This window comes from Corvus hawaiiensis, chromosome 14 (genome assembly GCF_020740725.1).
Source record: "Corvus hawaiiensis isolate bCorHaw1 chromosome 14, bCorHaw1.pri.cur, whole genome shotgun sequence".
NCBI lineage: Eukaryota > Metazoa > Chordata > Aves > Passeriformes > Corvidae > Corvus > Corvus hawaiiensis.
Genome location: NC_063226.1, coordinates 11,126,216 through 11,153,349, shown reverse-complemented (window position 1 = coordinate 11,153,349; position 27,134 = coordinate 11,126,216). Strand labels below are relative to the sequence as shown.

Here is a 27,134-nt window from a genome sequence, read left to right as displayed (position 1 = left end):
GTTGAAGGCAGCTCTCCTCAGCCAGAACAGCTTTCTTAACTTGCTCTGAATCCCTAATCTCCTGGGTCCCCTTTGGTAGCTTTAACTGTTTTGCAGCTGTCAAACATAACTGCTGAGTATAAAATGTCTGTAATAAGTTGCTGATTTAGTTTCCTTGCGGTGCGGGGGGGAAGCTCTTCAAATGAAGGACCCAATAATCAGCTTCAGGCTGGTTTGTAGCCCAGCAAGTGTGGCTGCAGTGGTGGTGGTGAACTGGTGGAGATATATCGTGATTTGCTAGCACAGGGCAACAAACAATTCCCAAAGCACCTTGTATTCTCTCTTTAATGCTATGTTTTGTCACCTAGAAACGTCCTCTTTGTTTCAGCTCCATAGTTAATCTCCCGGGGGAGTCAACTCTCCGCCGTGAATTTCTGAGGCTGCAGCAGGAGAACAAAAACCGTTCTGACCCTCATCGGCAGCAGCAGCAGCTGAAGGACCAGGAGAAGTACAAGAAACAGCTGCTGGCAGAGCGGCAGAAGCGCATCGAGCAGCAGAAAGAGCAGAGGAGGAGGCTGGAGGATGTAGGGGGCTGGCTTGTGTAGTTATTCCATGTCTCATCACAAATGAAAGATGTGCCTGTAGGGAGTAGGCTTTGCAAGGCAAGAGGGCTGTGTTAAATTGTCAGCACAACCTGGATCATAGTCTTGCACCTTGAGATAACTGTGTCACTTTTGAACACAATGATTTTAGGTGGGCTCTGTTCTTTTCCTGCTGATGACATGCCCTGAACTGTGAGCAGAAGAGGAAGGGCATTTTGCTTGAGTAGGTTTGGTGGTGGTAGCCCCAGCAGATAGGATGAGAGATGCCCATTTCTTTCTCATATGCGTTTCCCACTTTGCAGTCTGTTGGTCTGGTCCAGAGTCTTGGCCCTGCTTTTGTTTAAGATATTAAAAGACAGCTGGTTGCCTTTTCAGCTGCCTGTCACACTGTTGTCTTAGAGGCAGAGCTAAATCATAAGATCACAGAACCATTAAGGTTGGAAAAGACCTCTAGGATCCAGTCCAACCATTAACCCAGCACTGACATATCTTGATCACTGTATCATCACATATCACCACTATATCTTGGTCCTAAGTGCCACATCCACATACTGTAACACTTGCAGGAGTGGTGGTTCCATCACTTCCCTGGGCAGTCCATTCCAATGCTTGACAAACCTTTCAGTAAACAAATTTTTCCTAATATCCAATCTAAACCTATCACGGCACAACTTGTTTGTTACTGGGAGAAGAGCCCGACCCCCACCTGGCTACAACCTCCTGTCAGGGAGTCGTGCAGAGCAGTAAGGTCCCCCTGAGCCTCCTTTTCTCCAGGGTGAACACCCTCAGCTCCTTCAGCTGCTCCTCATAAAACTTCTGCTCCGGACTCCTCCCCAGCTCTGTTGCCCTTTTCTGGAGACACTCCAACCCCTCAGTGTCTTTCTTGATGTGGCACAACACAGAAATCACCAACATGTCTCTTCTCTTGGGTATCTGGTAAAACTCAAGCATTGTGTGAACACTCCAGAGCTGACATTTGTGAAGCAGTGCTGCTCCAGCAAAATGGGAACACTCTGGAAAAAAACCCCTTCCTTCTTGAAATCTTGGGAAGACATTTGTCATTAGATTAGTTGCTGGCTGTCAGGGAGATCTCACATGCCTCATTAATGACAGATCTGCCCTGGGCTGCCAAAAGGGCAGAGGTTCCACTCCGGTTTGGCAGGCATGGTGGTGGCAGCTTGTCCCTGCCCACTTTTGCTCTGTGATGTGTCAGGTGTCTCCCCCCTTAGTGACTGCAGAGCAGGAAATGGGCCTTGTGATGTATGATCACTGACATCAGTAATTGGTGGGTACAAAAGTAAAGTAAAATAAGCAATGTTATTCTCTGGCTCTCTTCCAGCACCAAAGGCAAGAGCAGGAGCTAAGAAGGAAGCAGGAGTGTGAGCAGAGGTGGCCAGAGGTGAAGGTCAGTCAGAGGAAACAGGATAGGGGTAAAGAAGACAAAAGAGTTGTGGAAGATGAATACTTCATAGCAGATGGACAGAGGAAATTAGAAAAGAAGCAGGTATGAAGAGGGTGTTTGCTGACAGCAGTTTGCAGCTCCCTGTGTCTGTATCTGATGTCTTTTTCAGTTCCCTAAGGGTGTTCCCATCCTCTGAGTCATGGACCAAAGAGGACTTCACTAATGCCTTTACTCCTCTTGTTCTCAGGTTCAGCCTTCCTTTGAGTTAACTTAGATGTTACTGAGTCACCCTCCTTTATCTTCAGCAGGGACACTGCCTCTCCCACTTTTGTCCCTGCTGTTTCTCTGTGCTGAAAGGATCTTCAGTCTGATTAAATTTCCTTTAATAAAAGGAATAAATAAAAATAAATAAAATACCCTGAAAGCTTCCAGCATCAGCTAAACCTAAGCTTAAATCTCCACTCCCCATTTCGCATTCACATTGTAACCAGGACTGTTTCTTTTTCACAAAAACAATGGAGCAGAGGTTAATTTTAATGCTGAACTGTCATTATCAAGTCTTGTCACCTTGGCCACAATGTTTTTCTAATGTTCAGCTGCAAATTGATTTGTAATCAAACAGAATCATGCGGTGTTTGGTTAAAGACCTCTGGTTTTAGTAGAAGTAAAAAGAACAAATACGATTTTCTGACCTGCTGTCTAAAAAGCCAGAGAGTGTTTGGTGCCACTTCATTCTTCCTGTTGCTCGGGGTTTTGACTCTTCTGTCGGCCCTGCTGGAATTGTGGTCACTTTGTTCTTTGAAAAGCCAATATTTCCAGCAGGCCTCTTGGTTGTCCTCCAAGGCATAATTGTCTCTGAAGTTCATCACTCTCTGCTTTCAGAAGATGGAAGATGGGCAGCACAACAGGAAGATGCACCGAACTCTCCCCAAAGATCAGACACAGCTGCTGTCTCTCCAGCATGACCACAAGCAGAAGAAGAAGGAGCCTTCCACGAGTTCAGACACAGGAGTGCATCCTCCATCAAGCAGCACAAGCAAAGAGGTACTGTCTTGGCCAGGGCAGCACTTTGGTGCTTTGTAGTTTACGATGCTGTAGGAATGCTGAAGCAGAGAGCAGACTGATCTTTAAACCTGCATGTGGAGCTTGACCTATGTCTTACTACACACTTATGCTACAGTCTTCAGTTTCCATTAATATGCAGAGGATAAGGGAAAGGAAGAATTATTCTGTCACTTCTGCTTGAGTTGAGAGAAGGATTTGATCGATGAGTGGGGAAACAAGATTCTTCTGGTCAAGTAGGTATCATTCCCTCATCTTTCAAAGAGGCATGAAGTAAGGTAATACCATCTGAGATTTAGATGAGGTCTTTGCCTGATGTTAGGGTTCACAGAATTGACCCAGGCACAGAATGGCATCCTGCCTCCTGAGCACAGATCTCTGTGCCCCATCAGCAGGCAGTGATGCCTTTTCTTGTTTTTTATGTCCCAGGATAAGGTTTGATGGATATAGTCAGCCTATATTGTAATCAATTTTCCTCCTTTGCTAACTCTGACAGTATTTCTACCCATCAACTCATTCTGGTCACTGTCACCATATCATGAAAAACTGTGGGTCCATTTCCATATGTTATCTCCTCATTCCTAGCATGCTTATTTTGCTTTTTTTGTATAATCTCAACTGGTTAACCCAGCTGGTGTGATTTGTTTTGTCACTAAAGTCTGGGTCAAAAATCTCAGCAGCTCACAGTCCCTCCTCAGTAGAAGAGTGGATGTGATGTTCTCTGCAGTCATGGCAAAAGTATCTTCCCAAAATGCCCAAGCAGAGACATGAAGAAAGCTCATGCACATGTAAATAGGAGAAATGCAGAGTGCAGCTTCTTAACACCTTGCTGCTGTCTTTAAGCACATGCCATCTTTGTCATCTTCTTGTGTGTGTGTGCTGCAACTATTCCAAAAGCTGAAATGTCTTGTATTGATAAATAGTTAAATGTAACTGCTAGGATTGGTGAAAAGATGAATTTTAGTAACTGAATAGAGTCTGCAAACAGCCAAGCAGCAACATGAAGTCAGGAGAATAAAAGATATTAAGCTCCTTGTTAGAGGAGCAGTTTGTGAAAACAAGAGTAATTCTGTTTGAAGTACAACTTAACTGTCAAAACCACAAATGCCCTGGCTCTAAAGGCTTTGTTGTACTGACTGACGAAACAAATCATTACTGAAATTTTAATGAACTTCTCTTGAAATCACTATTTGTTTGATGATGGAGGGCTGGGTCTTACTCCAGCTGAGGAGTAAATTGAGTGTGGACAGAGAAGTAAGCTGCTTTTGCTAAATACACAACATTAAAGTCAATAGAAGAGCTTTGCCTTTACTAGGTCTTTAGTGGGTGAAAATGCAGCTCAGATGATTAATTTATTTTCTACTTTATTTTAGTTAGAAGACAAAAAACCAATAAAATACTGTCTTAGATACGCATCTCTGGTTTTAGCGTGTGTTTTGTAAATAACTCCTTGATAGCAAAATGAAATATGTTCCAGAATTTAGTGTGCAGTCACTGTTAGCTTTTAATTTAGTAGTGAAATACATTATCATTAGTTGCACATTAGTTGCTTTTTAGGTTCACAGCATGAGGCTTTTGTCATTATGGCTACCATAATGTATTCTAGTTTTAAGGATATTGTACAGTATTATTAGTTAATCTCAGAACTTCTTGGAAGTCACAGATCCTTCCACTAAATTGGTAATTGGTGGTACAGGATTGCATTCTTTGGTTGAGACTTTTTTGTCAGCAGTCGTAACTATTTGTGACAATTTAAGAATGCTTTAAAGTTGTAACTGTTTTTAACAGGGATAAGTCAGTGATTTTGCTCTTGTTGATGCTGATCATCTCCGGTTCATTATCCAGATAAGTGTTTGTTCCTCTGTTGAGAGGGACCTGCCTGGGGACAGTGGTAGCCTACTCAAGAGTGAGTTTGTTTGTACTTTTTAGGGGTCAGTGGCATTTCTAGAACCAATCATCTATACACAGAAACCCTCAAGAATTATTGTTTCATTGAGACATTAAAAACAAAGAATCCTAAAGCCCTCCAAAGCCTCAGGTTTAATGTTTGGGGGTGCAGAACCCACTCTTGGGAGTTCTGTATCTTTGCCATTGTGCTTATCTTGTCCCCAGCAGGTCAGGACAATTTTGCCCTGCACATCTGTGCCCAGATGTGAGCTTACTTTGTGCTCTATCTGGTCCCACTGGCACCAGAGTGAAGGAACTGACAGGCAAAGACTCCAAGCTCGGGCTGATACTGCACTAGCTCAGTGCCTGGATGGCAACTGGCATCAGTTCTGGCAGCCCAAAAGTGTCACCTGCATGAGTTTGCATCTGGATCATAAAGCCTTTCATGCAAGCTCCCCTTGAGGACAGAGCTGGGGGGTGAATTATCATATCTGGCTTTTACATTTTCTTTCTTGCTTATGGTAAAATTTGCCTTTTATTATTACAAGTTGCAGGTAATGAAAATGTGGCCTCAAGAGCCTGTTCACTGGGGCTAGAATTTCATGGTGTTTAGCTGTTGTTGCTTGTTTATTAAGGGGTTTTTTTTAAAGGTTTTGGTCTTCTTTTTTCCCACAGTGGGGATCTGTGAGACTAAGTGGAATCATTTTTCCATGTCCTCAGCAGTTTCTAGGCTGGGCTAAGAATATGCTTGCCTTTCTGATACAGGCACAAACATCTAGATATACTGAGAGATACCATTAAGAATGCCCACCCCAACACAGATAACAGGGTATTTTTATGGCATTAATCTCTAGTTTACTGTGTAGAGCTGTTTCCAGGCTGCTGAATCAGAGAATATGCTCAAGATTTACACTAGAGAATGAGAATTAGTCATGTTGAACAGAATTGAAAAGAGTAGTGGGGTCAAAACCACAGGATAAAGACTTTTGTAATGAGCAATGCCCTCAGGAAATTTATTCCTTCTAGATCATGTTCTTCAGTCTTTCTCACAGTACAAGTAACACACCAAAAAACAGAGTGTTAGAAGTGTTTTAAGGTAGAAAGCAACATGCAGTAATGTCAGTGCTGTGGAAGGGGGTAATAAATGCACATCAAAACAGGCTGCATGTTGTCAAAGATAAGTAAGTATGGGTAGATGATTCCTCCGAAGGAGCCTGTCTCCAAAGGAGTGGCCTAGAATGCAACAGGTGGAAACTCAGGCCCTTCTCTTTTCTGCAGCTTGGAAGCTTGATGGAAAAGGAAGGGTTGCAAATGGAGAGGAAATAGTGGTTTGTACTGTGCCAGGGCTGTCCTCCTTGATGGGAAGGTCCATCAGAGGTGGTGTGCTCTGTGCTGCTATGGGACAGCATCCAGCCTGCAAAGCCTGGGGCTCTTTGTGCAATGTGCTGCTGCTTTTGTCCTTCCCAGGCCGAGGACCGAGCAAAGAAGAGTGACAGCATCCAGCCCTCCCCGCAGTGGCCAGCGGTGCTGGGGCGCGAGGCCACTCCACACCCCAGGATGGGATCCGGGAGCAGCTCCAGCCCCTGCACCCCCGCACCACAGAGAGCCCTGGTAGTGCAGGTACTGCTGCCCCAGCTGGGGAGGAGGGGCCTGGGGTGGTTTTAGGCACGACAACCCATCAGAAACAGAATCCCCTTCGCTTCTGGCACAAATGACTGAGGCCTGTGCAAACCAGCTCAGAGGTTTTGTGGTACCGCCTCTGCTGCTGAGTTCTATGTGGAATTATACTTAAGCACTGTAGATCAGGGTTAGACAACAGTTATTTTTTATCCTTGATGCCTGATTGTTGATTCCATGAGACTCCTCTCAGATGTTTCACAAAGTCTGAGTGACAGTGCTGTTGCAGTCCCTGGATGATGTATTATTTATATGGTGCCATAAGTGTATATGGCACTTCACAAAACAAGTCCAAATCCAAAATTTTTTGTTAGTGAAACCATGTAAACAATCAAGATTTTTCGTGATCTTTTGAAATAATCTGGAAGTATGTGGAGATACAATAAGTAGCAATGCAGAATCAGATTTTGCCTGTGGATAGAGCCCAGAAAGTCTGAGTCTTTTTAAACTTCCAGTATTAGAGGTAAAGTGGGATCTAAACAGTACCTATGCAGTGAAAGCACTCTGATGAAGTTCTCCATTGGAATCCTTTTCTCAAAACATTTTAACTCCTGATATTTTTACCAGTTCTGGAAGAGGTGATTCATGGTTCTCACAATGTGCCCACAAACCGAGTTTCCTTTCAACATCCTACTCATAGCGCATGAAGGAAGTGGCTTGGAAGTGGCTGCAGGGTTTTTTTTCTCCAGTCTCTTGTGAAAAAGACTGTAAGCATATGTGAGCAAAAGAAAAACCAAACAGCAAGTAAAAATGGAATAAACTATTGTAAGTGGGAGCACAACTCATTTAGCCTGGCTATCTCCACTTATTCTGAAAGTGTGCAGTGGCCAGAATAATCTCATTGCCTGTACATTTTACATAGTATTTCATTTTTGCATTCATTCATCCCCTCAGAGGGGACATACAGTCATAGCACTAGTTTTATTCTTGGCAGCTCTCAGTTTCTGCTGGACTCCTGAATGCGTGGATGGGTGGATGGATGGATGTAGTTTTTGTATCCATCTCTCCAGTTGCTTCTGTGGGATTTAGCTAGTGCTACCCACAGGAGAGTGAGATTCACATCAGGCTTAGGCATTGTTTGTGTGCTGCTGTGGCATCTTGTGGCCTCATTCTGCATTGGATCAAGGAGTCAAAGAGGGAAGGTCAGACTGCAGAGGATGGGTTATTGGTTTCAGCTCAACTGCTTTCAGAGCATGTCACACTGCCTGACCAAAGCAGCAGTGTGGGCCTGTATACTTCTTTGAGCATACCTGTAATTATGGGTTATTATTATGAGATCATGTTGTATTATCCTAAATGTTTCTTAAACTCATTGCTGATTTTGCTTGGCATGAGCTTCAGGTGAACATCCTGCATGAAAGGTCACAGAATCATAGGATGGTTTGGGTCAGAAGGGACCTCTAAGAGTCACTTAGTCCAACCCCCCTGCCATGACAGGGACATTTTCAACTAGATCAGGTTGCTCAGAGCCCTGTTCAGCCTGGTCTTGAATGTTTCCAGAGAGGGGCCATCTGCAGCCTCCCTGGGCAGCCTTCTCTGGTGTTGCACCCCCCTCATCGTAAGAATTTCTTTACTTTCCTAAAATTCAGGGTTCTGACTTTGCTCTTTGCCTGAGCCATACTCTCAGGACTGTAAACTCCACCAGTGTGTGATCACTGCAGCCCCAGCTGCCTGCAACCTTGCCGTCACTGATTAGCTCCTCCGTGCTGGTGACCCTTGGAACCAGTATTGCGCCCCACCTGGCAGGGCTGCCTATGACCTGCCTTAAAAAGTTACCCTCTGTGCATTCCAGGACTCTGCTGGATTGCCTACAGCTCACTGTGCTGCTTTCCCAGCAGATACCGGAGCAATTGAAATTCCCCAGCAGGATATGGGGAAGCAGCTCTCCCCTATCCTGCTTTGGTTTGTGCCCTGGAGCCAGTCTGGGAGGTGGATAAAAGCAGACTCTTAGTGTCTCTGCGTCAAAGCCTCCCTGTGCCTTTCCTGTTCAGGTTGCTTTGCTGTTTGGTGATGATGGCAAAATCACCAGAGACAGATGTTGTGAGCGGAAGGGCCTCATTTCACCTGATAGCTTTTACCTGGAAAAATATTTATGTGTGTCTTCTCACATCCCTTTTTTCCAGGGCCTGTTTGTTGTTTCAAGTCACAAGTATTGTAAGTGGGCTGAGTTGATGGCCTGGCTTGTAACATCAAATCACTGGAGAGCTGTTGCAAGGTCTACAAGAAGGGCATTTGTATCTTAGCCTTGGGCAGAGGCTGGCAGCTTGCCTGAGGCAAATATTTCAGCCCTGTAATAGCAGTGGGAGCATCCGTAGTTTATTGCAGGGCATTTGGGATTCTGCAGGAGTATGGTAGCTGTACAGAGGATAGCCTTGCCCTGCTAAGGTGCCTCTCCTGGGATGAGAGGAGCTCTGTTCTAGACTGACTGCTTCACCTGGGACAAGTGATCATTCCTCTGCATCCTGTTAGTGCTTTCCTGTTTTGTAGCATCTCTCCCAGCTGCTGAGGGGAGTGGTGAGGAATGAGGCAGTATTTTACCAACTTCTTTCACATTTCTTTTGGAAACTACACTACAAAAAAAATATGCTGTTTAGAGTATGATGTTACTTAAGGATAATAGCAGCAAGTGATTTCCCTCCGTGCTGGGAGGTGCCCTGGTACCCCCTCACAAGGCAGAGCTCCCACTGACGGTGTGCGTGGATAGGGAGAAGCCAGTCTGCTGCCTGTGTTCACATGGAGACCACATGAACTTCAGTGGGTAATTTATAAATCCCCTGAAGGCTTATTTTTCCCTTTGCTGATTGGGAGCAGCTGTTGATGCTAATGGCAGCATGTTTGGACCTGCTGCCTGCTGTAACTGGATGAGGTGTTTGGGCGATACAAGTGATGGGTCAGGTAGTCACCTGGAGATTAGAAGCACAACAATATACTTGTGAAGTTCAGTATGTGGGTGCCTTGTTGATTTAAAATAAAAGTGAACTGTGGAGTTAAAATGCAAGCTGAATTCATCACAGATGCTGCACTGGAGAGCTTCCAGACAGGTTTGTCAGAGAGGGATTATCTGCCATCACTGCTCTGCTCAGACAAAAATGACTTATTTTCAACCGTTGTATTCTGTGATATATATTGTGGCGCATCCTGGATGCCCAAATCTCTCTCAGAGTTATTTCGCTGGAAAACTTAACACAGCTCCTGAGGTGAAAGGAGCATGATTTCTCAATGCCTTACATCCAATCTGCTGAGGGAAATGTGAGATACTACCTGTTCAGAGTGTACCAATTCCACCTGCTTTGTACCAGGTTTGTGTTTGCTGCAGTACAGTAGCAGATCTGGCTCTCTGGTTGTGGCGGGATTGTGTGGGATAGGCTGTTTTGGATTGCCTGCAGAATTTCACGGAGGCTTCTTGAACAAAGTCACTGAGTCTGATCTTCTGCCCAGCATCTCCTGCTGCCTGACTAGTGGAAAAATTCAGCTCACATCTGAAATGAACTCCATTTTTAATTAACTCTTGTGGTTTACCTATAGGATTTGCTAGGTAGATCTTCTCTATTGTGTTAGATGATGTGACTGAATCAGAACAAGAAGACTAACGATATTACAAGAGCTAGCTGTGTGGTAAAGCCATGGACTGCCCTAGTATCCCAGAGCACATCTGCTCAGAAGTTTAAGAAATTCCTTTTCCTTATGCTGTTTCATAAGAACACTTGCACTAAATCTATCTCCTCTATGTAGATTCAGTTCAAATGAGTAACTTGGGCGTCCTCCAAAAAACAGTGCAGCCTGACTTTTTAAAGCTTCTTGCTTCTAAATGGTTTTAAACTAACTCTGGTAATGAGTCTTTTGTGCTATATCACCTTATGTTACCATTTCGTGGATCAAAGTGTTCTTTTCCTTAGCTCAGTTATGTGTCCATTTATGGTTCGAAGACACGCAGTAGGTAACATTTTCTCTACCAGTGCTTTCTGTGCATGAGGAGAGCTGCTGTTCTTTAGGTATTACTTAAAAGAAAAACAATTTAAGGTTCAAATCTCGATCGTTTAGAATCGTTGTTAGGTGGGGGTTTTAAATTTTTTTCCCTATACAAACCTAAGGGGAATATCAAACCCTGATTTTGGGGCTTATCTGAGATGGTTTTGGCTTGCTTGTGGAAGCAGGTGTCTGTTCCTGGCTTTACATGGAACCAGTGTACTGGGCAGAGTCTGGATTCATTCAGTCACTTATATCATGACTCAGCAAAGCTCATCCATGCTCGTAAACAAAAATAGTTTTCTGGTAATCTGCAGGACTCAAAGGCTGTAATTTAGAAAGGAATATATGTATCTTGTTGAAAAAGTGGCAAGGAAAAGAAAATCCTCCTATATTCTGATAATAATATACCTGCTACAAAACCTGTTTCTGTACCTACAATGGATCACTTCAGGTAAACACTTTGCTACTCAAATAATTCTGGTTAACTGAAAACTATTATTAGAGATAATCGTGTTGAACAAAAAGGTATTTTGAAAGGACATAGATTATGAGATGTTACAACTGCTGAAAAAGCTGTTTTCTGTAGAGTATCAACAGAACATTTTGTCCCAAAAAGGCAGGAAAAACACCCCCTGAATAATTTACGTGAACTTTTCAGGACTGGTTTTGGCAGTTGACTTTGCAGTACTGTATGGGAGGTTGCAATGAGACATCTTTGACACCTTTATCTAGTTTTAGAATTACTGCCTGTCAATATTTAATTGACGTTGAACATTGTTCCCATGAAATTTAGTCTTGTGCAGTTATAGAGAGTTCACAGTCCTTTTATCTTCTTGAAAAGCTGTGTGAAGTTCCAGTTACTGTTACTTACTTTTTAGGATGGAGAAACTGGAGAATTTTATAAACTTGGGCTGATTAATCAATAAAATACTCATCTGAGTCATTCTTTTGGGAAAGTGTGCTACAGGTGCTTCTGGACTAAGTTGCAGTAACTCAGTTGGGACACAGGAGTTTGTCCTCGATGACTCAAACAAAAACTGCAGACTTCATTCTTAGGCCTCCAAGTGTTGGAGGTGCTGATCTTGCCATGTGTTTGAGAAAGAAGCACCTCCCAGAGAGCCCTGGCCTTGCATTGCATGGGAGATCAGACAAGGTGAAGCACAGAGTGGTACAGCTTCAGACATTTCTCTAATACTTCTTCTATTTCTGTAATATCAAACTGGTTCTAGCATAGCAATCCCTGCAGACAGGCCCAGCTCAGACAGAGTTTCTGTGTGTTCTCTCTTGGTCTTGTGTCCAAGAGGATTTCTCATTTCAGGAACGCAGTACTCTCAGCTGACACATTTAGCTCTGAGTTTCTTCCTCTTTGGAAGACACTGGTGTAGCAGATTATTAGTGTGTAGATTTCTTCTTTTACGTATAGAAAGAATCAGAGGACCAAATGTTGAATATTTCAGTTTGAGTTTTGCACTGCTTACTTCTTGCTCCCTTGGAGTGAAGACTTTGTAAGGAAGTAACTTGATTCCTTCCCCTTCCCTTGCTATAACTGGGGTTTTTGCTATCCTAGTGCTCTAATTAGACACCTTTAGAGGTATGTTTTAAACACAGGCGGCTGCAATGGGATCTCCTGGACTTGACCACCCATGAAGGTGTAGTCTGGGCATAATTTCATTCTTTCTTACTGCATTCTCAAGTTCGATTTTTCTTTCTTTATTTTTTTCAAGTAATTGAAAAATTTGTTTCAGAGGAGGACCAGGATCCCCTCATAATCACTGGAGCACTTAAAAGTGTTTGCAGCTGGCAGTTTGCTTCCACTGACTGTGGGTTGGTGGTGGGCATGCAAAGAATAGCTTGGAAGTCAACATCTAAGTTAGGTGAGGCGGGTTCCCACAGTGATTAGACTATGGAAATTCTGCAGTGGAAGCATCATCCAGGTTTGAATGAAATGTAGTTACTCAACAGCATTTTTTGCATCATCCAGGTTGTTAGTTCCCTGTGCATTGCCAGTGACCTATTTGCTTCTCTTAGAGATTTAAGAAAGGGGTGTGTGTGTGTGTGTGTATGTATATATATATATATACACACACATACAGAGAATAGATTTGTTTACTATTTCTTTATATTGTACCCTTCACCTTAGAAGATTTGTGCCTAACATGCTGGAAATGAATAACTCACTGCACAGTGAACAAGGTGATTAGGGCTCTATCCAAACAGAGTACTCCTGCTACACTTAGCAAATATTTAATCTCCCAAGCAGAGCCATCTCTGTTGAGACCGCGACCTGTTACATAGGCAGGGAAGTGCAATTCAACATGTGTTTGGTTTGTTTCAAGTGTGAGAATTTCCGGGCTAATAAGGACGTGTACCACAGCAGCTCCCTATCAGACATGGTGACAGCACCGCTCAGCCCCGGGCAGGACGACGTGTTCTGGAGCACGAGTCACAGCGAAGAGCAGCCCCCAAAGGTGGGTGAAACTCGGGGTGTTTGGCACTCTTGGGAGTTGATTGCACTGCTCTGTTTAGTATCCATCCTCTGCACTTCGCAAAACTCTGAAAGTCTCGTTGTTTGTACGTGAACTGGGTCACATTAGTCTAGGAAAAAAATGCAAATTTACAGGCAGGTTGGTGGTCTGGGTTTATGTGTATGTGCATAATATCTGCACACATATAATATCTGCAGGATCTGTGATTGAAAACACCTGTTTTGTTAGACCAGGTATTTGTAGCAGCCCATTTGGTGAAAAAATCTGTCTTGTTGCAGAAAAGCTTGTTAGTTTGTGCAATTGAGGTGATGGTGTATTTCTCTTTCTAACAGAATTTCTAAGAACAAGTCCAAGACTATTTGAGCAGGAATGCATATGCCCATGTGTGTATTTATTTTATTACTTTGCACTTGAGGGGCGTGTGTGTCCCATCCCCCAGCCTGTGGTAGCAACATAAGGTAATCCACCACCTGTGGAAAGCTGCATTCAGTGACTGCGGATGCCTTTCACTGTCTGCTTTAAATATTGACCAAGAATGATGCTGACTCTGAGTAAAGGTGCAAACCTCTTTCTGTCTGCACCCTGAAAGACTGAAAGGCTTGGAGCACACTGGAAGCAGCTGCTGCTGACTTGTGCTTTCAGTGCTGATATCATGGAATACCTCCCTACAGGTCCCACTGAACCGTTGTTCATTTCTGTTGGTTAGCCTTTTCATTGATACAGAATAAGCATTAGGTTTATTGACTAAATCTAAAATATCAATTGCAGCCTTGAAATGTTTGATTAAATCCTTAAGGTTCCAGAAAGGACAACTTCAAAATTTTACAGCAGAGATCAGCCTGGCTATCAGAGATGCCTTTCAAGGTAAGCTCTAAAGTGTTTTATGCTTATACTAAAACTAAACTTACACTGTATACTTTACATACGTACACTGTGCTTATACTGTGTTTCATGCTTAAACTAATTGTTTTATGCTGCTTTATTGTCAATAGGAAAACTAAAGTATCTGGCAGATGCTCTACCTCATTGCCAGTGGAACTGGTTTCAAAGGAAAGTCAGGTGTCTGGGTGCTTTGGTGAGAGGGAGTCTGGCCTCAACTCCTTGTACAGGCACTTCTAATTACAGCTTGTGGTGCTTGTTTTGCCTGATAGTAGCTTGAACAGGCCGCCTGTAGATGTATCTTGACAATTTTGGCAGTCTGCCCTTAGGCTGGTGTATTTTTTTTCATATCCCAGAAGAAAAGACCAAGGATGTCTAGAGCTTAGCAATAAAGGGCAGCCCCCACTGGATGTCTAATCAGGGAACAAAATGTGTTGGAGAGGCTGGAAAGTGAAGCAGATTTACCTGACATAACACAGTGATGTGCAGCATTTCTGATGAGCCAGAGTCAGAAACATAGTCTGAAATAACTTGCAAGTGAACTCAAGCCCTAAATGTTCTGCACTTGGGAATTACAGGAGGCAAAGCAGAAAAGAAACATGTAAGTAATTGTCAGTGTTACGAGTGGCTTCTGAGACTGGGTTTCTGTTTGAACCACTGGCTTGGCAACTTATTTTACTGTTCAATGCGTTCCTTTCTCCACTGATAAGTGACTGCTGATGTATCTTCTAGGAAGGTAGTGGAGCAGTTCTCTTGAGTTGTAAAAGCCGTGAGATTTTGGAATCAGGACTGACACAGGTCTGAAGAGTCCAAGGGAGATGTAATATAAAAGGATATTTTGTAATGACTTGGGAATCTCTGTAATCTCCCAGAATGACTGCCCAGAGGAAACTCCCCTCCACAATCTTCTCTCACTACTGGGTGGCCCTGCTTTGAGCAGCAGTGAAGATAAACTTTTCATTATCCAGAATATGATCTCGTACTGTAACAGCAGGGAGCTCAATCTGGTGGCCCAGGAGCTCTGTTCCAGTCTGTTCCTGCACATGAGTCTGATCTGCTTTTTGTCTTTCTGTTTAGTAATACTCATCAGTCATCCCCCAGGGGACACGCTCTGAAGCTAAACAGTAGCAGCAACACTCCTGGCACCAAGCGGTGGGAGATGGGATCTCATCAGAGCAGCTGGTCAGCCTCAGGTGATTCCTAAGTCAAAGATCCATCAGTCAAAATGTACTAACCTCCTATCACATGAAGTGGTCTTCTGCAGGGTGTCAAGTTCTGCATTGCAAATGGGATATGTCCTTTTAATGACATCCTCTGGTGAGAGGCTTTTGAAAGCCCTCTGGATTTTTTTGGTTCCGTGTTCCTAAAATATAAGCACTTCCTCTTTTGAGTCAGAAAAGTGACTATGAATATATTTGCATATGGAAAATTTGAATTGCCTCAATTAAGAATTGAAAAAAAATAATTTATGTTGCAGTTAGTGACACAATTGAAACTCAGCAGAGCCAATGTTCCAGACATACAGATGTAATTCAGTACTGATGTTCACCCATTGCCAAATTCTGCTCTTCACACTGCCCACTGATAAGATGATACAGTTGAGCAGTTGATGTACACTAATATTTCTGCACTCTAATAATGTAGTGGCAAAAGGAAGTGTAAGTCTCTCTCTACAGCATATTATGAAATATTCCTCCAGTATCCTTTTATGTGCAGAAAGATAATGGAATTGAAAAAGAAAAAAGGGCAAAAGAAGTTTAAAGGAAAACCATCTGATTTAGGCAAAGTACAGCTTAGTAAGCTCCTTTGCTGTCACTGGTAGTGGCGGAGGAATGCAGTGGCCTGCTTGTGGTTGTGTTGCAGTACAGATTCTGGTTCCTGAGGTTCTGGCAGATGGGGACTGGAAAAGTGGACAGTTTTTTTCCTCTCTTGCTATTCCTACAGGTGTTTTCTGTGGGTCAGCTGCAGGGCAGTTTCTTGTGTAGCCCTTTGTGAAGCCGTGGTGTGTCACAAGGCCTAACATCCACATTGGCTACTAAAGATTGGGATCATGGGGAATCGCACATGCCCAAGTCGAAGTAGGGTGGATGCAAAAATATTCTGAAACCACCCCTGTGAGCTTATGAGGTCATTTATTTTTATATTGAGGTTTAGATTGTTAATTTAAAAGCCCTTCATAAATGAGGAACAAATTGCTTATTTATTACACTTACAAAATCAAGCCAGTTTTGCTTTTACTAGCTACACAGAATAGGAAGCTTTTCTTCAAGAGAAATCCAAAGCACACTTTAAATTGCTTGGGTTTTGTTTCTTTTGTTCTTATGTCATTTTGTGTTTGAATAACAGAGTTGAACAACAACAGCCCAGCTCAATTTTGCAGGGTCCATGTGATGTGTAACTCCTGTGCTATTTTGGCATGGGGAAACAAAAATCTCACCAGCAATGGAAAGAATAGAAAACCTCCCTTGTGGTTTAAACTGTCTCCTTGAGTTCTTAAGTGTCATTAAATTACAGCTAGTTCTGGCATATGGCATTTCAGATAGAGTTTGTTGCTTTCCCAAACCCACAGGAATAATGAATTGGACAGGAAAGGGCTATAAATACTTTAAAGCTATTAGTTCTGTTGAGTTGCTTAGGTGCTTATTGACCAGTAAGGAATTCTGAGTTTTGAAAGCTTTGAAAAATGGATGAAGACATGAAACCGTTGTGATAAAACTATCTAAATTACCAAATATGAATCCTAATTTGTGTGAGCTTGAATTCTCCCCCCTTAACCTGCATGGACTCCTGTTGGTAACAGTGGGATAGTCATAGGAAAAACTGCTGAAAAAGGCAGGTGTTGAGCTGGCCAGTGTGTCCCAGAGCAGGGCAAGGGTACAGTGGCTTTCCCTCCCTTCTCTTGTGTCAGGGATTGTGTGCAGAGCATCCCTTCAAGGCTTGTTTTGCTTTTTCCAGTGCTTGCAGGCAATAGGGGGGCCCACATTTAACAGGAAGATTTGCAGTTTAGCACAGCTGTTTGCCCTCAGCCCTGTTGGGTTTAGATAATCAGACTCTTTGAACTGTTTTTGTGTAACAGTTTTATGAGGGCCAAATCTTGGCAGCACCTCCGCTTGCTCCCAAAGGTGTGTAGGAGGGCTCAGGCTCCTCAACTCTGTTCCTGGCCCCCTGTCTGCAGTCACAGGAATACAGCTGCGTGGCTGTTTGGTGCTGGAATATGACCAGCAGTTGCTGATGTGACGAGCTGTCTCTCCTCAGGAAGAGGATCAGAGGAAGGGATTAGGATGCCCTCACTTTCTTCCCTTGCTCCCTTTCCATGGAACTGTGGCTAATGTGCAGTGGGAGTATGTTGCCAAGGGTTTGGTTTGCTTGTCTTAAATTAAATTGCAACCTTGCAGCATTAAATTGCACCAGTATCAATTTATGTACGTAATATTGCAGCATCCAGAACCACTGAGAAACAAGGAATGAGATTTTCCTTTGCAACGAAGAGAAAAGAGAAGTTTGTTGGCAGAGACTGGTATCTGCTTTGGGTCATAGCTATGTGTGCTTGTCTTGCTCTCTCACCCACTGCATGTACACTTAAAAAAAGACACTTTTGGGTTTTTTTACCCCCCAGGGAATCCAGGACTGGCCAAGGCAGAGAATGTTTTGTCCCAGAACCACATGCAGCTGCATCAGAAGCCTGAAAAAGTTTCTCATCCAGGCCAGATTGCAGTAGGTTCTTTTAAATCCACTGATATTTTTGATTTGTTCATCATTTTCACCGAGGGTCTGTCTGTGCAGACAGCTCTGTTTTGGTACGTGAGTTTGCTGTCACCTGTGAGTCGACCTGAGGGGTGTGTGGGGCTGGCTCGAGCTCACTGCTTTCAGTCCAGGTCTGACTTGTGTCCAGCTCAGGTCCTCAGCAGGGTGTCCAGTTTTGGCTCTGGTCACTTTCCTGTGTGAGACACCCACCTGTGATGGACCAACAGAAGCATCAGCTTCCTAGTAAAACTTTTTTTGGTGTGGAAGTGACCATAACTGTATATGCTGGGACAGTAAAATATGGCACATGCGGTTTAACAATGGGTTCTTCAACTGAGTTTTCTTTGCTCAGAGTCCAGGCTCCTTTGCCAAGGTGAAGGACAGTGCCAACTCCTTGTTAAAAGCAGCAGACTATTCCTCCTCAAGTGATGAAGTCAGCAGCAGCAGTGATGAAGATGACATGAACCACACAAGGTTGGCTTTATTACTATTATTATTAATATTCTTTTCTTCTTGTTACACACTTCTAAATATCTAGAAAAAGCTGGCATACATATTCCTCCTCCTTTGAAGTTACTATCACTCATGTCAGTTGTAATTAAGCAATTTAATTGCTTTTTAATGAACTCCTGGGGGTAAATGCTCCATCAGATGTGCACAGCGTAATAATACACTTTGATGACTTGCTGCCCTGGGACAATGAGGAAATGTCTTGTTTTAACTGGATATACTGGGTAGTGCTTTTATAGGGATTACTTCACATTGATCTACATTTATATGGAATTTTTGCAAGAAAAAAGGAGAGGGAAAGAAAACTGAAAAGCTGTATGCCTTCATGCTAAATACAGGTTAGAGTGGAGAAAACCAGGCAAACATGACCCTTGAATTCACGTAGTCTGTTCATTCTGGGAGAAATAATTACCATTGAAAAGTTGATTCCTTCACCAGGGCTGTTTATAAAAAGGGGAGATAGTTTTGTAAAATATGTTGTATTTTTAATACTGACATTTTGCTCAATTGCTATGGTTTCCAGCTGATGTTGTGGCTTGTCCCGAGCTGATCCCACCTGAACTGTCTCTCTCTAGTTTTGCAGTTTATCTTGTTGGTTTTGTGACTGACATCTTGTGGTGTTCTACCTGTCATGCAAAATGTGTATTCCCCTGAAATAGTGGAGAAATAGTCGAGAAAGAATAGCTTGGTACTCCAAGAGAAGGGAGTCACGGGGTTGCTTGGCCAGTCCTGCTGCTGGGAATAGCAAACAAAAACATTTTTTAGTCTTGGTGAATGAAACTTCTGATTTTCTTGAAAAGAAACTTCAGTTTAATTCAAGTTCTAGGATTTACTCTGAAGCACATCCCAGGGCCACAGAGCTCTCTGGGATGGGGCTCTTGCTCTTCTGACAGAATTAAACATGCAGTTTTGTCAGGCTCCAGATTTGGAGCATTGTTGGCAGGTTATTGTGTTGGGCTGGTACCAGTCCTTTCCCCAGTGCTGCTCTGAAGAGGTAGAATTTTTGTGCCTGCATATGCTCCGGATTTGTGTTTCGGAAGTGAGGAGAAAGAATGTTAAAAATCTTGTAGTTTACTCAGTGCGCCTGAAAGAGCTGACTTTAACAGTAATGCCTTTATTTTCCTACTGATCCTCTTCCAAATCACCTTACTCTGATGTGTAAAAAGTTTTATTCACTCTAGGTCGTAGAATTCATCCTAGACCTCAGAAAGACTCTACATAAAAATATGGATTTGCCTTGTAGCAATGACTTTGCTGTGTAAGTGTTAGATTGCTGTGATCCTTGCATGCTGTAATGATTTGAAGGAGTGGTATCACTGCCTTTGGAACTCTGCATGTGTTATTTGCATCTCCTCTGTATGCGAGATCCACCCATCCTCTGGAGAGGTGCAATTAGCAGGATGCTCCCTGTCATGTTTACCTTCCTGTGCACACAGCCACTGCAAGAGCCCCTGTAAAATCAAGATATAATCTTGCTATTAACAAAGTCCCTTCACCTTGGTTGAACATCATTTATACTAAAAGATACATCAGGAAGTATATCCTGATTGCTGCCAAGTAAATAGCAAAAAGGATAGTGATCAGAGTGAAAGGAGCAGCCTTTGTTGAAAAAAAGTGTTGAAACTTTGCATATTCTGGATAAAGGGAAGGGTTTGGGGGTATTTTGCTCTCTAAAGCATGTGACTATAGGATCTGAAGCCCCTTGCACGCTGGAGCGTTTCTGTGGGGGCTCTGGCTGAAGCACCTTGGGCCAAGTTTTTGTGGACTACTGAAACCAAACTCTGTTTTCCTGTTCTTGCCCGGGCTGTGGAACAGCACGTGATGTCTACACTCCAGCTTTCCTGGAGGTGCCCAGAAGGACTACAGTTGGGACATACACAAGAGAAGGAGCTTCCTATGTTCTTGGATGAATTCTATTAACCACCCTGAGAAGGCTCGTTTCTGAGGATGCTGGACTGAGGGCTGCTGTCTTTTGCCAGTAAAGCAACTTCTGGTCTTGTTTTTCTTTACAGTGAGATGAGCCAGAATTCTTTCTCCCACACTCCAGTTTTTAATTTTAAGGAAAGAGTGTCAGTGTGTATGATCCAGTGTCTTACCTATTTGTTTAGCACATCTGTTCCATTGATGTTAATTTCTTCTTCTTTACTGAGAGTGCTTCCTCCTTCAGTGCCTGCAGTATTACAATGCCCCTAAAACACTGAATATCCTGGGGCTCATTTGTATAGTTCAGTTTCCTCTCTTTGCTCTTTAAATGCTGTTTCCTACAAGCATTTGGACAAGGTGGATGCAGGTGTGTGCTTGGCTCCCTAAGTGGGAGGTTGACGTTATTTAAGATCAGCTGCTGTTTGCTTCCCTGATAAGAGCAGGTCCTGGCATTCACCATTGATCCTACTCCACATCTTGTCATTCCTTCTAAGTTTAGTATGCAAATATTTACCCACTCACATAGAATGGGGGGACAATCCAAAACCAAAAGATAAACAACAAAAAGTGCCGCAAAAACTTCTACTCCTATACACCCATCTTAATTCAGTAGGTCTCTCACCAAACCTTCTTTGTTATCGCATGGGGCATCATTTAAAAGAAAAAAATACATTACAGTCTGCTACCAGTTGGCACATAGCACTGTAGAGCCCTTCACACTGGCATCCTGAATCCAGTCAGTTTTATAATTACTGGAAAGGAAGCAAAAATGCAATAGGTTAAATGAATTGCAGTAATAAAGATAGGAGTATAAATAAATTGGATAAATAAATCATTTGCGGTGGAGATGTACAGAAATGGGGCCAAGACATGTCCGAAGCAGTTCCACTTGGGTGAAAAAGTTTAAAATGCAAAGATACCTCAGGCAGTGCAGGAAGCAGTAGTGTGCTGGGAATTCACAACAGACACTTGCCTTGTTCTCACCCTTGCTTTTGGTACCAGCTTTTGGTCACTGTGGAGAACGGGATGCTGGGCTAGGAGGGCCCTTGGCCCCAGCCAGTCCAGCAGCTCTTGCTTTCTTCTGTCTCTCTGTGCACTGGGCAACGTTTTCTGTGTTTCCTTTTAAGGTGAGGATGTCTGTGTTTCAGGGACTGATTCACAGGATGAAATTCCAGTGTAGCCTGTCCCAGTAGGCACTGGCAGAGAGGTCCCTGACAGCAGCACATGGCAGAGCAGCTGGTGCTCTCTCTGGAGAGCAGGGTGGCTCATAATTACACCCCACAGGGGAATGTGTGACAGGAGACAGAAGTTTTGAAGTAGGCACTTCTCAAATGACAGCTTGAGGGACTTGCCTGAGCTATGCAGTGTCTGAAAGATGATGGATGAAATGCAGGGAGATGAAGGGATGTTCTCTGTCGAGGTGGGGAGAGCTTCCTGCTGTGTGTGAGTGGTCCTCAGGCACAAGTCCATTCAGGCAGATCCACAGACTAATCAGCTTGCTTTTGTATAAGAACCTTTGAGTGTAACTATTGAATGTTAATTATGTTCACTTTTGAACATGAATATGTGTAGTTTTTTTCCTTTTTTTTCTTTTTTTTTCTTTTTTTTTCTTTCTTTTTTTTTTCCCCTGAAGTAGTTCTGTTCATTAATTGGAGTTTGTTACCAGGCAACTGCTAAGCGGCAGAGTTGCAGATTTCTCAAGGACAAGGGTACCAGATGGAATTGAACTGAAACCCCAAAGCACTGTGGCAGAACAGAAGGTAATTTGGCCATTTGTAAGGGGGTGGGGACAGTGAGGGGGAGTCAAGTCATTAGTGTGCAAGATAAACGCCATATCCATTACTTCTTGGTAACATTCTCACTCCTGCTCTGTCATTGCAAATTATAGCTATAAGCCTTGAAAAAAAAAGTGTAGTTTCAGGTTTTGTGCTTCCTGTAGAAATGTTTGTATTTAGGTACAAAATTGCAGTTCTTTATTTGTCCTTCTTATTGACCTGTAGTAGGTTCTGATGTTAAGGTATTTTGTGAAGGCACTGGGCAAAAAGCTTTGTTTATTGTTGGTGTGCATTGTTGCTATTTTTAAAAATCTTGACTTCTTTTTATTCCAGTTTAAAGTGAGCTACCTCCTGCTGCTTAAAACATTACCAGAACAGGGGAAAACCACTTCATCTCTCCCTGCTGGCTTAGCAAAAGTACTTTTCTCATATGTCATGTTGTTGTTCCTTCCAGCTGTAGTTTCTAGTAGAGGCTTCCAGTCATGTGGATTTTCCCCTGTGATAAATATTAGCGCTGAAAAGATGAAGAGAGACAAAGCAGAACAATGTTCTTTGTGGTTGAAAACAAGAAAAAAATTACAGTAATATTACTTGTACTTGGTGTCAGGGCCCTTTTCAGATATTACTGAGTGTATTCTTGCTTCACAAATAGGAAAATAAATTGCTGTGAAACTAGTTTCTCCAGAGCTGTGGCAGGGTAGAAAGAAAAAGGAGTTTTCTTTACCTCTCATATCTCTAAACTTCGGACCACAGTGGTGGCCCTCCTAACTGGGGAGGGAGTTCTATTTGGCCTTTGTCCTACCATCCTCAAGGAGAAAAGACTCTGCTTTGGAGAAAGAACTACAAATGGGGCATGAACCAGTATTTCTCTCGTGGAAAAACCAGCCCAGTGTTTCCTCTTTCCCCTGATATCCAGGTATTGGAAATAGGCTGCTTGAGGGAAGGGAGAATGTTGGGGTCTTTGAGGCCCACAGTGAGGATGAGGGAGGATGATAAAGAGTTGAGGTCACATGTTTTGGTGGGTTTGGAGAAAAGAGTGTGGGAGGGAGAGCAGGCAGATGGCTGACACTTTGCCTCATAAATCTCTCCGCTGCCTTCTAGTCTTGTCCCACCTTCTCATGGAGCCTCCTGTCCTTTCCTCTGGACCCTTTTTCACCCACCAGCCACAGCCACCATGAGTCTCCACATCTTCTCCAACATCCCTTTCCCTATCCCATCAGCATGAACTGCTTTAAAGTGGTTAGGGTGTACCAAACCACCCTGAATGATTCAAATGGGAATTTGGTTTGGTTTAGTTTAGGTCAGTTGAGTGTGACTGAAGACTGAACTAAAAAGCCCCATACTGGCTTGGTTCCCCAATCTCAAATACTGACTTGCATGTTTTGATTTCAGTTTTTACATCTAAATTAAAACATAAAATGTATTCTCAGAAACCAACCTCTGACTCTGTGGATTGTGCTGTCAGGGAAAGAGTTTGTGTGGTACCTCACAAAACTCACACGGGATGCTGTAAGGACATCTGCAGAACCAAATGTCACTATACTGGAAGTGCTGATGCTGGGTCCTACTAAATGTCCTCTTTCTGGAGTACGGCTTCCTAATTCAGTAAATGGAAAGTAGCAATGAAATGAATGGTGAAGGGTTTTGAACCAAATGCAGGTCCAGAACAAAGAAGTGCCTTCTTCTGTCTGCAGTACGCAAAGGTCAGGTGTGAAACTTGCTAGCAAATCATTTGACTTGGTATCTCTGAGGTTGAAGTTCCTTCTTTTTCTGTGTTTGAGGTAATGCAGATGAAGAAAATCTGTGGAGCGCTTCAGGAGTAAATCCCAAATTTATTATCTCAGGTGTTTGCCATACACTTTAGTATTTAATTTTTTATTTTAATTTTACCGCGGGGTTTGTCTTTAAATGATGCATCAGGGAGAGCACTCCTCTCCATGTGCTCATTTTTTATCATCCTAATTAACTGGAGTTGCAGAATGCATTGGAAATAAACTAGATGTGGTGTTTAACTGTATGTTGTCAATGCAGGATCAGATTTTAGGGAAACAAATTCCAAACACCCATGAAGGCCTTTGGAGTGTAAACAACCAGAACTATCTCCTGCCAGATCTCCTCCAGCAAAGCCAAATTACAGACTCCTCAGTGAACCCACCACAGGTGCCACTGACTTGCCTGGAACCTCAGAACAAACCTCTGACTAAGGTAAGAGATAAATTACAGATTGACTGGATTGAACTCCAGCCTTTTTAAGTTCCTCTATCCTGTCTTCTTTTTAGGATGAGTTTTTTCACCACATCCCTTCTTTCCTTTAAAAGTTTTATCTGGGAGGAAGATGATAAATCTTGAGCTACCTAACAGATTTCATTGTTCCACTTATTTTCCCTGATCTCCTTCTCTGCTCCATTTTCTTTCCTTGCTTTTTTTCCTCCCCTTTTGCACAAGCTAGACGGGTCACACCCTCTGCTCTGTGCACGTGGGCTTGTGGGGAGAGGTGTCACTGGAGGCAGATAACAGCTCTGTCAGGGCACAAGAGGGCCGTGTGCCCCGAGCACTGAGGCAGCTCTTGTTTCTCATTGCAGAGCCCGTGTGCCGAAAGCCCACCTGCCAAGAGCAGCACATCCTCCACAACATCCTTCACATCATTCATAGATCCGAGACTTCTGCCAATCACCCCTCCCACCAGTCCAGTGGGACCTTCCTGTAGTTCTCGTGAGTGTGCTTTGCATTAAAATGTTCCTCCTGTTTTGTTTTTCTTTGGTCGGTTGGTTTGGTTCTTTTGACAGGTGTGGAGAGGGCTTATTGCTTGGAAATGGAAACTGTGAGTAAAATCTCCTGAAACTGGGACTTCACATTACTGGGAATTTTCATTGTACTGCTTCTGCCCTTCTTTCAGGTGGGGCTTGCTGTGCTCTGCCGCTGTGTTACCACCATGCTTTCTTAGGAATGCCTGAGGAATTTTCCAGATTTTTTTTTTGGCTGTATTATACAAAGCTCTCAGGGTGTTTTCTCACCCCTCTGGGGTTTCTTTTGTTCTCCCACAAACAAGGTGGGTCAAATATGAGCTGTAGCCAAACATCTTCCACAATTGCATATGCTTTCATTCTAGCATCCAGTGCCAAACCTGAGCCTGTCAGGAGAGAAAATGCAAGGAAGGGCTCCGTTGTCAATGTCAATCCAACCAATATCCGCCCACAAAGTGACAGCCCAGAAATCCGTAAATACAAGAAGAAATTCAACTCGGAGGTCCTATGTGCTGCTCTGTGGGGTAAGCTCAGAGTCCTTGGGCAGGTGTGTGGAGGGGAAGGCACAACAAGAGAGGCTGGCAGTGTCTGCTAGGCAGATATCACAGTTGTATTGCAGGTCTCCTGGCAGAGAGTGCTGGAATGGATCCTTGACCTGATACCTGTGTCACTTACATGGCACTGCCTTCCCAGGGACGTGATGGCAAACACATGAATTACAGTTGCAAAGGACTTTGTGCATCAGAATGAGGAACTGTTTTGATCAAGCACCAAGCTGAAACTGTGCTCGCTGGGAGAGCCAAAAGTTGCAAACGTTTCAGCAGCTTTTGTGGCTCATGAGACTCATCTGAGCTGCACACGAGTACAGCTGATCACACAGCCCTGACCCTGGAAATAATCCAAACACAAAGCCTTTTGCTGTCATGTGTGTTAGGTATTCCAAGGATCTAAAGCAGGTCGGGTCTTTCCAAAAGCCTGTCTTGCTTAGTTCCTGCTGTCACTGCTTATTCTGAACATCACTGAACCACTGTTTAAACTTACATGCTTCTTACAGGGTCAGCTTCACATGGTGTAAAACCAAGATACAGCAGTCAGACCATGTCTCAACAGCTGTAGACCTTGTCCCAGCTGCACATTAGCTAAACTCTTGAGTTGTTTTAACCATCTTTCTGCTTCAGAAGAACAGATGTATTCTACGGGACTTGCCCAGCCTTTTACTCCTCACTTTTTGAGCCTGGAATGGTAGATGAATGAAGTAGATGGAAAATTATCCAAGCAAATGTAGATTTCCAGTTTATAGCTTCATAAATTTTGCATAATGTGTGTTTATAGGAATCCAAAATTTTAAATTAAGAACAGAGTTGTGTGGCAAGGTATGTAATTAAATGTGCATTGGGGCTGAAGAGCACCAGGTACTTGTCAGAGCATTGCCAGTGGAGGGGGGTGCTTGTTACAGCAGGTTACCTTATGTTGTGTCTTTAGAATCTGCTGATTAGAAACGTAGATGTCATTCCAGCCAAACACAATTCCTGACATTCTCTGATGTCAGCAACCCAATGGAGCCTTCTCTTCCTTAGCAGCAGTTGCATTTCAGATGGATTCACTCCTTAATTTGGCATTTGAAGGCATTCTTCCAAATCAGAGACTTGTTTTCAAAAAACCCTGCACCTCCATGTAACACAGTGCTTCTTCCCACAAGTTTGGTTCTCCCGTTATTTGAATGTTATATTTGGAATAAGAGAGTTTGGGGGGATTTTTTGGTTGCTTTTACTTTTTTTTTTAATTGATAGGGATCCTTAGAACAATTAGTTGGGTCTCCTGTGTCACTACTGTAATGGTACTGGACTGAGACTTTTGCACTGGTCACAGATACTTTCCAAGGTCACCTGAGAAGTTCAGGTTCAAAGAGTATTTTCCTTTTTGTTTAAATCAACATTGACTTCAGCAGAACTACTCATCCTTCAAGTTCCATTGGTATACAGGTGTTCTGCTGAGTAAAACCTCTAATTGTGAGATCTTTTTTTTTCTGGGAAGTCATCCACAGAGCAACAGAGAAATTACCATGTACCATTAAGTGAGATTAAATAAAAATCGATTCTCGAAACTATGAACACTTCTTGACCTCTGAATCATTAGGTGACTTCTGCAGTATTATTTTCATGTATCTACAGGAGTAAATTTATTGGTGGGAACAGAGAATGGATTGTGGCTGCTGGACAGAAGTGGGCAAGGAAGAGTTTATACGCTGATTACAAGGAGACGGTTCCAGCAAATGGATGTTCTGGAAGGACTCAATGTGCTAATTACTATATCAGGTTGGTTCAGTGGCTGAAAGTATCTGACCCACGTTGGGGTTGGAAGCAATTAAAAAGAATAATTAGGTTATAAACTAGGTTGAGGAATTTCCTCTTTCAGAAAATCACAGGACAGTTATTCTTGTTAATAGGAAAACTCTCCTGAATTTTTAACATTTACATTCTCATTCCAGAGTGGCT

The 27,134-nt window shown here is 43.1% G+C and overlaps 1 protein-coding gene across 7 annotated transcripts in view; it reads left to right on the top strand.

Moving 5' to 3' along the window:
- NRK (Nik related kinase) overlaps positions 1-27,134 on the top strand; it is a 92,041-nt gene that overhangs the window by 48,899 nt on the left and 16,008 nt on the right. For 5 of the 7 annotated variants that reach the window (XM_048318453.1, XM_048318452.1, XM_048318450.1 and 2 more), the window contains 14 exons: positions 368-563; positions 1,921-2,085; positions 2,866-3,027; positions 6,400-6,552; positions 12,915-13,046; positions 13,861-13,928; positions 15,021-15,136; positions 17,560-17,657; positions 18,040-18,161; positions 21,787-21,880; positions 23,927-24,100; positions 24,478-24,607; positions 25,005-25,163; positions 26,811-26,954. In XM_048318453.1, the coding sequence (XP_048174410.1) occupies positions 368-563; positions 1,921-2,085; positions 2,866-3,027; positions 6,400-6,552; positions 12,915-13,046; positions 13,861-13,928; positions 15,021-15,136; positions 17,560-17,657; positions 18,040-18,161; positions 21,787-21,880; positions 23,927-24,100; positions 24,478-24,607; positions 25,005-25,163; positions 26,811-26,954 (1,913 nt within the window). The remainder of the gene's footprint in view (positions 1-367; positions 564-1,920; positions 2,086-2,865; positions 3,028-6,399; positions 6,553-12,914; positions 13,047-13,860; positions 13,929-15,020; positions 15,137-17,559; positions 17,658-18,039; positions 18,162-21,786; positions 21,881-23,926; positions 24,101-24,477; positions 24,608-25,004; positions 25,164-26,810; positions 26,955-27,134) is intronic. The other 2 variants (XM_048318451.1, XM_048318454.1) reach the window with 2 other exon arrangements.